At 39.0% G+C, this 12673-nt stretch overlaps 2 protein-coding genes and 1 long non-coding RNA gene across 3 annotated transcripts in view; 2 read left to right on the top strand and 1 right to left on the bottom strand.

Moving 5' to 3' along the window:
- aclyb (ATP citrate lyase b) overlaps nucleotides 1-3326 on the top strand; it is a 42773-nt gene extending 39447 nt beyond the window's left edge. The window contains exons 27-28 of the mRNA XM_039685328.2: nucleotides 321-397; nucleotides 2566-3326. Of these exons, the coding sequence (XP_039541262.1) occupies nucleotides 321-397; nucleotides 2566-2660 (172 nt within the window). The 3' untranslated portion in view covers nucleotides 2661-3326. The remainder of the gene's footprint in view (nucleotides 1-320; nucleotides 398-2565) is intronic.
- LOC148971493 (uncharacterized) lies at nucleotides 314-4247 on the bottom strand. The gene is made up of 3 exons (XR_016147039.1): nucleotides 4062-4247; nucleotides 1961-2122; nucleotides 314-453 (listed from the first exon to the last, which is right to left on the bottom strand). It is a non-coding gene; the product is annotated as an uncharacterized LOC148971493 (long non-coding RNA).
- Nucleotides 4248-4306: 59 nt separating this feature from the next.
- On the top strand, nucleotides 4307-11602 carry klhl11 (kelch-like family member 11). Its single transcript, XM_039685329.2, has 2 exons — nucleotides 4307-4758; nucleotides 7556-11602. Exons 1-2 carry the CDS (start codon nucleotides 4307-4309, stop codon nucleotides 9141-9143), a joined length of 2040 nt encoding a protein of 679 aa, XP_039541263.2. The 3' UTR covers nucleotides 9144-11602.
- Nucleotides 11603-12673: the final 1071 nt, after the last annotated feature.

Below are 12673 nucleotides of genomic sequence, written 5' to 3'. Positions count from 1 at the left end.
ATTCCACTTGTAAAACGGCAACGACTATCCTCAATTCCCAAACATTTAAAAAGACTAATGACACATCCCTCTGTCCCAACTTTTGTGGAGTCAAATCAAAATTTGTTTCTATTTAAGTTGGTCAGTGAAAACTTTGAAAATATTTTCTTTGTACGTTTATAAGGTAAATAAAGGTTAGAGATAATTTTTACAGATTCTTTTATAAAATGTCCCAACTTTTCTGGAAATGAGGTTGTGTTTAACTGGCATTTATTGAATTTCATTGTACAGATCATGTATCTAAATTGAGCATGTTTATGACAGCTGATTATGTGTTGCAGGGATGAGGCAGATGAGTTTGTTGAGATCGGCACTCTCAATGGAATCTTCGTTCTGGGACGCAGCATCGGTTTCATCGGTAAACCACTTCACTGTTCAGACACTTAGATTCCCAACTAGTCTCAAATTCAAGATCTGCTGGGAAAATAAAGTGATTTTACACCATGTCGGAATTACCGTAATTATGGACTTGTAAAAAGCATTCACATCCTCTTCGTAGAACAAGTAATTACGACTTCTAAACATTTAATTTTCTGAGAGAGCGCTGACTTGTACCACCTGACCACTGCAACATCACACGGAAATACTCATGTGGCTTCAGCTGTAAAATGTTGTTAAAGGGTTAGTTCACCCAAAAATTAAAATTAAGTCATTAATTACTCACCCCCATGCTGTACCAACCCCGTAAGACCTTCGTTCATCTTCGGAACACAAATGAAGATATTTTTGATTAAATTTGAGAGCTGGAAATCACTCCTCCATAGGCTTCCTAAGGGACTAGCACTTGACGGCCCATAAAGTCATTAAAGAAAATGTTTAAATATTCCATGTGCCTACAGCGGCTCAATTATAAGTTTTTCAAGCGACGAGACTACTTTTTGTGCGAAAAAAAACATAAATAACGACTTTATTCGACTATTCCATTACTTCCTTATGGGCCTTGAGACGAGAATTGAAGAGATTTCCAGAACGCATGCGCGAGAACTGAGATGAGGACGTTCTTCTTCGTCTACTTCTTGTTACTGGCTGCTCACCACTAGATTACCGCCCCCTGCCGTATAAGATGACGTGCTGATATAGCTGGAAGCGCAAAACTTTCTGTTTACAAGCAGAGGAAGATGCGCGCTGTACATACGCGTTTCAATTACCGTATTTTCCGCACTATAAGGCGCACTTAAAAGCCTTTAATCTTCTCAAATACGACAGTGCTGTGCGCCTTACAATCCGGAGCGCCTTATATATGGATCATCATCTTATACAGTAGGTGGCGGTAATACTCCTAAGCGGTGAGCAGCCGGTAACAAGAAGTAGTCGAAGAAGAACGTCCTGCCTCGTCTCAGTTCTTACGCATGCGTTCTGGAAATCTCTTCAATTCTCGTCTCAAGGCCCATAAGAAAGTAATGGAATAGTCGAATAAAGTCGTTATTTATGTTTTTTTTTTCGCACAAAAAGTTTTCTCGTCGCTTGATAAACTTATAATTGAGCCGCTGTAGGCACATGGAATATTTAAACATTTTTTTTAATGACTTTCTGGGCCGTCAAGAGCCAGTCCCTTAGGAAGTCTATGGAGGGCTGATCCAGCTCTCAAATTTAATCAAAAATATCTTCATTTGTGTTCCGAAGATGAACGAAGGTCTTACGGGGTTGGTACAGCATGGGGGTGAGTAATTAATGACTTTTGGGTGAACTAACCCTTTAAGTAGTTATCTCATAATAGTTATGTTCAATACTCTATAATTAACGTGTGCATTTTTAACAATGCAAGAATAATCTAAAAAACAATCGACATACAATACAGTTGAATGTAGCTAACACAGTTTATATGTAAAATCCCACTAAATATAAAGTTTACTTAACTATAAGTTTGTTTAAAGGAGTAGTTCACTTTTGAAAAAAAATCTTCTGCTAATAATTTACTCACCCCATGGCATCCAAGATGTCCATGTCTTTCTTTCTAAAGTCGAAAAGAAATTAACATTCCAAGCATTCCAGCATTTTTCTCCATATAATGGACTTCAGTGGGAACCAAATGGTTCAAGGTCCAAAAGACACTTTCAGTGCAAACTGCAACCTGTTCAAAGGGCTTTAAACGATTCCAGATGGTGAATAAAGGTCTTATCAAGCGAAACGCTCATTTAATAAATAAATAACAAAGTTTAAGTTTTATAAACTAAAATGGTCGCCTTGCTCTGTTCTGTGACCCACGTTTGTGACTCTCCTGTTCGAACTCGTTTTCACAAAATGAACGAATCTTTTTCTGAGTCAATTCGTTCATTTCGTTCGTTGAATGAACCAACTGACTCAGAAAAAGATTAGTTCATTTTGTGAAAACGAGTTCGAACAGGAGAGTCACAAACGTGCGTCACAGAACAGAGAAAGGCGAGCACCTGAGTTTATAAAACTTTAAACACATTTTAAGGCAAACATGTGAAAATTGCAGGCTGGGGAGAGTAGTTTGAGTGGGTCAGGGTATGTAAAGCAAGTTACATTTTATGACCATATTTGTTTTCACTGTCAATCCCACAGGTCACTATCTGGACCAGAAGCGACTGAAACAGGGTCTCTACCGCCACCCGTGGGATGATATCTCCTACGTACTTCCCGAGCACATGTCTATGTAAACCTGGAACCAATGAGTATTTTGGATAATGTAAAGCTGTGAAAGCTGTGGAAACATGTCTATTTTATTACTTTAACATGATGGGAAAGGGAGGGGGTAAATTATTCAGTCATATCCAAAGAGATACACTAGCAAAATACAGAGAGGAGTAGATAACTTTCGCAACGCATGACAATCGTCAAATTAATTTATAAAACAGCAAAAACTTGTCATTGGCCATCTAACACTACCATGAAGCTTCCTTTGCTCTGGTTAAAATTAACAAGTGTTGTGTCATGTATGGGTCTTCAGGCTGTCAGTTCTAATGTAATGAATGAACACACCACAGCCTGTTGATACAAAGCGCCAAATTCTACTGCATACTCTCAAGTTGTTCATGTTACGTTAGCTTATATTTTTAAGTTTTATAGTCTCAGTTTGTAATAAGATCTAAAAGCACTTTGAAATGGGATTAGAGAAATGGCACATATTTGTCTAAAATATTGGGGAAACGTGTTTTTGAACTGCTCTAAAACTAAAATTAAAGTCTTTTCACACTTCACCTTGAGTAAGCACACTGCTAAGGGCACATTTATCACTGGGAAAAGTTTAACTAAATCAGCTTCTATAGTGTTGTTTTTATGTGCAAAATTATTGTATTTTTGAGAATAAAGTTCTTTATTGGTTATTCGTGTTGTATAATTTTCATATTTTGTCTTGCATTCAACCCTGGCTGTGGGTTTATTGCGAAAACATAATGTGCATGTCAGAATTTTCTAATATGTTGTGAATGAACTGATTTTAATTGAGACACTGCATCTTCACTAACCAAGTGATGTCTTGCAAGGAATTGGATGAGTCGACTTGGGTGCACTTACAGAGGATTTGTTAATGAATGTGGAGAAATGGACACAGATAAATAGTTTAGCACTAAAAAATATTGTTAGCACTCAAGTGCTGTTTTTAAATGGCTCATGTTGTATGCATTTCGGAAATTATTTTAAAAAAAATTTTAAAAAAAGAAGAAGTGATGCGAGGGCAAATTAATTAAATAATAATTATGTATTGTAGATGGATAAATAATAAAATAATAGCTTATAAATACTGATAAAGAGAGAGGATTGACCATTTTGATTTACAGTGACTTATACCCATTAAATAATAATTATGTATTGTATACGAATAAATAATAAAATAATAGCTTATAAATACTGATAAAAAAAGAGATTTGACCATTTTGATTTACAGTGACTTTAAAAGGTTAAGCCCAGTGGTGCTCAGCAGCTCAGGGACATGACGTCCGGTTCGACATATGACACGATATGACAGAACGGTGGATTTTTTTTTCACCAAAAATGTGAAGAAAAAAAAAACAGACGCGTTTTTAAATTATAATTTAGAATACAGTGTATACGTTTCATACCGTTTAATCATGCTTTGGATTTTGGTCTTTTTTTCTTCTTCTTCTTCTTTTGCTATTTCTTTATTTATCCGTTCCCAGATCTGGCCCTCGTGTGTCTCGCGTCAGTTCCTGTAACGTCAACTCCTGCGTTGTATGTGTGCGCATGTGCATGTTGAGCGCTGTTTATGTTTGAGTGTGTGTGTTTGAGTGTGCTCCACCACCTCAAAATACTGCGCACTTTACGAACCGACAGCGCGGACACCGAGATGGCCGCAGCCGCCCCGAACCCTGAGGACGCTAGCCGAAACAGCGGCAGTCCGAGCTCGGCGAGCTCTCTATCGGGAGACGGAGAGTCCGAGGAGGCCGAGGAGTTCGCCTCCGCGACCCACTGCTCAGAGCTCTCCCGACGGCAGAACGAGCAGCGGAAGCTCGGGCTCTTCTGCGACGTGACGCTGGCGTTCAGCAGCTCTCCGGGAGCCGCCAACAGCTTCGAGTTCACCGCACACCGCTCAGTCCTGGCCGCGGCCACGGATTACTTCACGCCGCTGCTCGGTGGTCAGTTTTCGGAGTCGGTGACGCGGCGGGTGGAGATGAAGGAGTGGAGCAGCGAGGCAGGCCTCGACCAGGAGACGGTGGAGAGCGTAATCCAGTTCATGTATACGGGCGAGATCCGAGTGAGCACCGCCAATGTGCATGAGGTGCTGGAACTGGCAGACAGGTGAGAGATGGAGAGAAAGAGACAGACCCGCTGTCATAGATGTGTCAAAACCCTGCTGCTTATCTAGACTGCGTTTTTTTTGGTAGGTCTGATCACTCAAATGCACATTGGGCATCATTGAAGCAGTCCGTGTCCGACGCATTTGGGCATCACCACTGGCACCTCTTTATCATGATTGTTTTGGCTTCGTAGCTGCTTGCGGTATTTTGCAGGGGGCATGTGGGGGTTCAAGACATAAACTACGAGGATACTCGCATTTTGACATAATTTTGCGGCATATATGTCCTTTCGGGCACTAAAAGACGATAAAGAGGACTGAATTCGGTGACCTAACACTGCATTAACAAAATCAAAAGATCTACCTGCAAATTGTGGCAACCCTGTTGTTCAGGTTTGTGCACCCTAGGTGTGTTTAGTCAAGTTTGGGTGGACGATATGACACATCTTATTTCACTAAAATCTCATGATATCATTATTTTTGGTATTTTATCTTTTTTATTAAAAAATAAGATCAAGTATGTAAATAACAAACAATTGGACAAATACAATACAAGAACAATACAAATGAAATAAACGTGCTTTTTACTTTATCAAGGACAGTAGCTCTATTCAAGTAAGAAATGTGATAAGTAATTATCTTTGTCTTTTGCCCTTTGATTAATATTATCAACATAGACAGCAGCAGGTATATTAGGTGAACGTCTGCTGTACATTAGATTCATGCATTATAGGGATGGATGTGTTGACACAAATTTCACAATTTGATTCGATTCACAGGTTTGTGATTTGATTAATTTCAGATTATGATTCAACACAATATAGATTAATTGGGGTATATGTTTCAGGTACAGTACGTGGGAAATTGAAACAAATGTCAACTACTGCTGCAAATTATACAGGGAGGTTAAAATTAACTGATTTGTATAGGCTACTTACATTTAAATTACACAAAGGGAAGTTTTATAATAATGATAATAATACGGTATCATAATAACTTTTTAATGTCATAATTTGAAATATAAACATTTAAATATTGTCTCTCATAAAAACATGTTGGATTTATTGCATGCATTAAATATTTACCATAATGCTCCTCTAAGGGTAATTTTTTTTAGCTGAGTGTATAGGCGTCAAATGGCTTTTCTGAGGTAAATGTAACAATACTTGACACATTAAGCCGTTTTATTGTTGCCTTCCTGCGGATGAAACACTGATTGAGACATGATACAGATTTCTGCTAGTTATATTGTATCTTTTAACATTTTTTTTATGCTATAACTAGCAGAGGAAGGAATGATCACGTTTGCTCTGTGCTTTTGCTCGCACTACAGTCTCAAACCACATTAAAGAGCGTCAAAAATGATATTTATTGTTTGAATTTCATAATTAAATATAAGTCTCAGCTTCCAAATTCTGTCAAAGTAACGAAGCTCCAATCGTATTGCAATTTATTGGATGGGAGTTTTGTTCATTCAACCACTGAAAACAGCATGGACTGAAAGATCGATTCTTGGGATTTAAGAATCTATCAATTGGTTAAAATGAGAATCGAATAAAATCGAGAAATCAATGTTTTTATCACAGTAGGTTCCATTAGGTCTTAAGTGACTGCAGCATGGATCTAATGTACTGAAACATCCCATTTTCATTCCCAACTCTATACGTTCACACCAGGGGCGTCACTAGGCCCTTTTTAGTGACGTTTTAAATTTATGCCTAGCCCCCCTAAAAATTTGTGATTAATATGCTACACAAATTCATGTTCGCTTCAGTCTGATTCAGCGCGTTCTACATCTTAAATTCAGTGCACGGGCAAGTGGCAAGTGCGAGATGTAAGTAGCTAAACTTAACGTTATATATTTGACAGTTTTTTGAGGTCATAAATGTTAAACGAATGATAAACAAAAAATAATCAGGAAAACTAATATAGTTTCATCTAATTTCGCCCCTTTTGAACTGAAATTTGGCATGTAATGTTAACAAATCCGAATCCGTTTTCATCATGTAAGGTACATGATTAATAATGAATGTGTACATATTGAAAATATAATACAAATTGTAGCCTTTAGTAAATAAAAAAAGCTCAGCTTTAGGATGGGGAGAGAAAGGGCACAATGAGGAGACAAGCGAGATGAGGAGAGATATTGACAAATCTACTGACATAGTTTTAAAGTTGTTTCTTTTTTTCTTTTTTTTTGGTCTTCAAACGTCTTGAAATGGACATATCAGAGATTAAAAAATTTAACCCCCAAACCTCCACCTCAAATGTAGGACCTCTTTGATTATAAAGCCCTGTCCACAGCCCTATATAGGCATCAGAATCAGAAACAGAAAGCGCTTTATCACACAGTGTGCTTTTTTTACAAAAATGAAAAGCCTAATTATCAGTCAAAGCTCAACTTTAGGAGGGCAAGAGAAAAACAAAGAGAAAAAGAGTGTGATGCTGATGAGGAGAGAAAAATAATCAGCTGCCCACTGACATGGTTTTATAAAAAAAAATAAAAAAAAATGCCTTCAAAACATCTTAAAATGGACATAATAGTTCAGAGAATTCAAAATTTTGTCGGGGAAACCCCGAACCCCCCTAACTACCACAACTCAAATCCAGGACTACAGTGATTATGAAACCCTGCAATTGCAAGTATAAATAGACACTTTAATTATCATTGCCTTGATATGTCATCATAATGCCTGGCCCTAGCTGATTCCTAGAACAAATATTGTATTTCTTGCCTGTAATGTTGTGGGGGTTTTTTCTGTAAGACCTAAAATAATATTTTTTCTTTTCCATGCTCAGGTTCTTGCTTGTGCAATTAAAGGATTTTTGTGGGGAATTTCTCAAGAGGAAGCTCAGCCTGGGCAACTGTGTGGCCGTCCATAGCCTTGCACACATGTACACTTTGGATCAGCTGGCCTTGCGTGCTGCCGACATGATTCGTCGCAACTTCCACAAAGTCATTCAGGATGAGGAATTTTACACGCTTCCGTTCCACCTGGTCAGAGACTGGCTGTCTGACGCAGAGATAACAGTTGACTCTGAGGAGGTTCTGTTCGATGCTGTGGTCAAATGGGTTCAGAAGAGCTCAGAAGAACGTGTGAAGTATTTCGAGGAGCTCTTTCGTCTCCTCAGGCTGCCACAGATAAAGCCGACCTATCTCACGAGAGTTGTGAAGAACGAGCCGTTGGTCGCACAGAACGCAGCCTGCCTACAGCTTGTGTCGGAGGCCGTGGAGGGTCACGCGATCCGCTTCGAGAACCTCAAATCTGCAGATACAGAGTTCTGGGCCTCGTACATGGCCACGTTCCAACCAAGATTTGGCCAGAACATGGATGTTATCATGGTAGTCGGTGGGGTCTCTGAAGGAGGCGACTACCTAAGTGAGTGCGTAGGGTACTTTGTATACGAGGACCGTTGGGTCAATTTGCCACACATCCATAACCATCTGGATGGTCACGCTATTGCTGCCACCGATACACATGTATACGTGGCTGGGTCCATGGAGCCAGGATTTGCCAAGACGGTGGAGCGCTACAATCCAAATCGCAACACATGGGAACAAGTGAGCAACCTCACCACACGAAAGCATTCCTTTGGGCTCACATGCATCAAAAATATCCTGTATAGCATCGGTGGTCATGGCAACTTCAGCCCCGGCTTCAAGGATGTGAGCGTCTACGAACCCGACCAAGACAAGTGGCACAACCTAGAATCTGCCCCTAAGATTTTAAGAGACGTCAAGGCCATTAGTGTCGAAGATCGTTATGTTTATGTAACGGCGCGAACACCCGTAGATACCGACAGCGATGACGGGTTGAAGACGGTCACTACTCGCTACGACACCGACAGTCGCCAGTGGCAGGAAGTGGACTCCTTACCGCTTATCGACAACTACTGCTTGTTCCAAATGGCTGTGGCGTCGACTAACTTCTACCACACGGCGTCCTGCTGTCCCAAGAGTTACACCAACGTACGTGATGAGGCAGCTCGGCAGAAGATCACCGCGAGGATCTCCGATGATATCCTTGAGAGTCTTCCGCCGGAAGTTACCAGTATCGAGGGGGCGGCTATCTGCTATCTTGGCGATGATGTGTTTGTGATTGGTGGCTGGAAGAACAGTGACGATGTGGACAAGCAGTATCGAAAAGAGGCGTATCGGTATTGCGCCGAGCGCAAGCGCTGGATGCTTCTGCCGCCAATGCCTCAACCTCGCTGCCGTGCCACAGCGTGCCACGTGCGCATTCCCTACCGCTTTCTTTACGGGTGTCAGCGCTACCCAATGCCACAGAATTTGGCACGGCAGAGGGACCGTATGCAGCAAATGCAGCAGTTGCATCGTCGCACGTTAACTCTACGCAGGCAGTTACAATCCCAGATTGAATGCTGAGAGCCATTATTGCTCAATAGAAGAACTGCTGCAAAAAAAAAAAATGTGATAATATAGCATTCCCATGATCCCATTGTCATTTAAAATGTGTGTTATTTGTTTACTTGTGACATTTCATCACTTGGAGAGTGAATGAAATGGATGATGCTGATAAAGAAGAGAGTATTTTCAATGTGACTGTTTGAATAATAGATTCCTATAAATATGTAAAAAAAGATACGTTTGTTAATATCCGTACACATGAAACATTGTTTCATGGGGTTGCATGAATTTGCCTTATTCCCGTTGTCGGCAAGTCGCAGAATGCTGCATTTAATTTACCTTAGTCATAACGTTCCATGTGGTGATGGTTGTCATCTACATTTGCAGGGAGTGACCGTGTCATGCTGTAATGAATCGGCATTTCAAAACCATACCATGAGCACCACTGAGTCTTTATTCTCCTCACTTTTTTTTATTAGTTCCTGGTCTTAATTGAGATGATTTGGTTGGTTTTGCACTCAAATGCTCTGTGTTTGCAAAAATGCATTCTTCAAGCACTTAATTTCAGCATTAGCTTTGTCTTAATCTATATTCTTATTATTTTATTTGTTATTTTTCCTAGTTATGGACGTGTAAAGGCTACACATAAATACAGTTCCAAAACCAGACATGTTCAGAATAAAGTCAGGGAACTCAGTGTGTGCGTGACCATTGCAACCTTCCCAAATGATTTTGTCATCAGTCTTACAGTCTGTGCCAGTTCGAGATATCTCGGTTTCCTTACTTTCATGTTTTTTTTTATTCATGTTTTTAGCCACCTCAAAGACATTGGTTTGTGTTTTGTCATGCATGCAATTCCTGCCAATAACTGTTAAAGGAGTAGTTCAATTTTTAAAAACTTTTGCTGATAATTTACTCACCCCCATGTCATCCAAGATGTCCATGTTTTTCTTTCTTCAGTCGAAAAGAAATGAAGGTTTTTGATGAAAACATTCCAGCATTTTTCTCCATATAATGGACTTCAATGGGAACCAAACGGTTCAAGGTCCAAAAGACACTTTCAGTGCAAACTGCAAACTGTTCAAAGGGCTTTAAACGATTGCAGACGATGAAAAAGGGTCTTGTCTAGCGAAACAATCGCTCATTTAAAAAAAATTACAAAGTTTAAGTTTTATAAGCTCAAATGGTCACCTTGCTCTGTTCTGTGATGAGCGTTCGTGACTCTCCTGTTCGAACTCGTTTCGTCAAAATGAACTAATCTTTTCCTGAGTCAATTCATTCATTTCGTTCATTGAATGAATCAAATGACACGAAAAAAGACTCGTTCATTTTGATAACAGGAGTCACGAAAGCTCATCACAGAACAGAGCAAGGCGACCATTTGAGCTTATAAAACTTAAACTTTGTTATTTTTTAAATGTGCGATCGTTTCGTTTAATAAGACCCTTATTCATCGTCTGGAATCATTTAAAGCCCTTTGAACCGTTTGGTTCCCATTGAAGTCCATTATATGGAGAAAAACCTGGAATGTTTTCATCAAAACCTTCATTTCTTTTCGACTGAAGAAAGAATGACATGGACATCTTGCATGGCATGGGGTGAGTAAATTATCAGCATACGTTTTTTTTTAAAGTGAACTAATCCTTTAACGTCTGATTTGAACAATGTCGTTTTTTCTTCAGTGTACATTCCTAATTCTGATATAGCTCAGACAGATGGTACCATTACTGCTTCCTTGTCCTTATTGCAAAATATATTTATTATTAGAATATGTTTATTCTTTTGTACATTCCCTTATCTTTTTCAATGTGTGATGTTTAGTGTCTTACAAGAAATCTCAGTTCACTTCACTGGAGGAAAACTTGTGAAGCAATCATTAGCACCATCAAGACCAGCTTAAACATTCACAATGTTTGCCTGAAGAACATGTTACTGTTATTTTGTCCACACCAAAGTCTTAAGGAATGTCATCTTAGCTGACCTAATGTTACGCTGCGATGTTAAAATCTTTACTAAATGCAAGATAGAAACGGCTTTTGACAATGTATCTATAGCTCTCGTCTTGACTTGTGCGGTTTCAGTCATATACGAGAAAAGAAAAGAAAAAAAAAACTGAACATGCATTAATAAGCTTTTTTCAAACATTTTCCTGCATATTGGAGACTGTAGAATCGTAGATATTGTATTTACTCAATGGGAAATGTACGTTTTGTGTCTCTCATGTTGAGATGTGGTTTAATAGTGTTTAAACTCTACCAGTTTTCTTTCCTTCATGCACAGAGGAAAGGGGTGTGTATGTGTGTGTGTCGATGGACAAGTGTCTGACAATAAGAGTAGCAAAGCTGGGATGTTCCCTTGTCCCGTTCTCGCTGTTGTAAAGTCTTTCAAGGGCGAGTATAGTTTTGTTGCATGTGTTATAAAGTATGCACATGTTGTGGATCTCAGTGATTTGCAATAAATATTTATTAAAAATCGAATCATGTCCACGAGTCGTTCTTCTACCCCAGTTGATTCTCACCCTTGAAGTGCAATGTAGAAAATGTTTCAGGATGCAGTGTAACTCGTTAATTATGGATTGATTGAGGCATTTTCAAATGGCAATATGATTATTGCCAAACTGGGTTGAGTATCAAACTAGTATGGGAAATACTTTTTTTTACAGATGCTTAGAGAATCTTCTCTGTTACAGTAGTCCGTGTTCGACACTAAAAATTGAATGATTAGCAGTGTGAAAAACCTCAACTAGATTTACAACAAGCTTCAGTTGGTTCATCTGAGCATGTCATGTTTATTACTGTTACATTTCACTGGCTAGAACAAATGGAATAAGTCTGGAGTAACATTATTGTGCCATACTGTAAAACCAGGAAAGTCAAACAGATATTTTTGATTTTGTGATACTAATCCATCACCCTATAGTAATGTCACAACGTTTGCAATAGAAAGTTAATTATTAGAGCCAAATGGTTTGAGTTAGAAGACCATTTGTTAGTTTCACAGACAAGGTTTATGCCTAGTCTCACACTAAAATTCATGTTTGACCTGTTTTTACTGAAAGCAAGTTGCACTGAAATATCTCATTGCCATTTTTTGCACACCACTGTTTTTTTTTTTTAGTAAAAGATACTTAAAAATCATAATTTAAAGGGATACTCCACTTTTTTTGGAAATAGGCTCATTTTACTATGGAAGTCAATGAGACCAGAAACTGTCTTGTAACTGATATTCTTATAAATATCAGAAAATCGGCTGGATGGATTCGAAAACGGTAAAACCCAACTGTTTAACTCTGGGTGAGTTGTAAAATGAGCCGATTTAAAAAAAAAAGCGGAGTATCCCTTTAACTTCTACTGGCTTAATCTAAGACCTGTCTGTGAAAACGTGTCGTGACGACGTGTTTTGGTGAAATACAATATCAGTATGTCCTGCTGGAACTTTCCCCCTATCTAAACATCTTAGGTAGTTTTTCCTCACCACAGTGCGTTTCGCATTAACTCATTAATGCCCAGATTATGTCGCAGAAATGTCACATAAGAATACTGAGCAGA

Source organism: Pimephales promelas, chromosome 17, assembly GCF_988280905.1.
Source record: "Pimephales promelas chromosome 17, fPimPro1.hap1.1, whole genome shotgun sequence".
In the NCBI taxonomy this organism is placed as follows: domain Eukaryota; kingdom Metazoa; phylum Chordata; class Actinopteri; order Cypriniformes; family Leuciscidae; genus Pimephales; species Pimephales promelas.
The sequence above is the reverse complement of the archived record's forward strand: the minus strand, read 5'-3'. Positions and strand labels throughout refer to the sequence as shown.

Excerpts from the sequence above, each read along its gene's own strand:
- klhl11 (XM_039685329.2), top strand. The coding sequence starts at position 4,307 with ATGGCCGCAGCCGCCCCGAACCCTGAGGACGCTAGCCGAAACAGCGGC. Across the intron at positions 4,759-7,555 it reads GTGCTGGAACTGGCAGACAG|GTTCTTGCTTGTGCAATTAA; the intron begins GTGAGAGATGGA and ends TTCCATGCTCAG.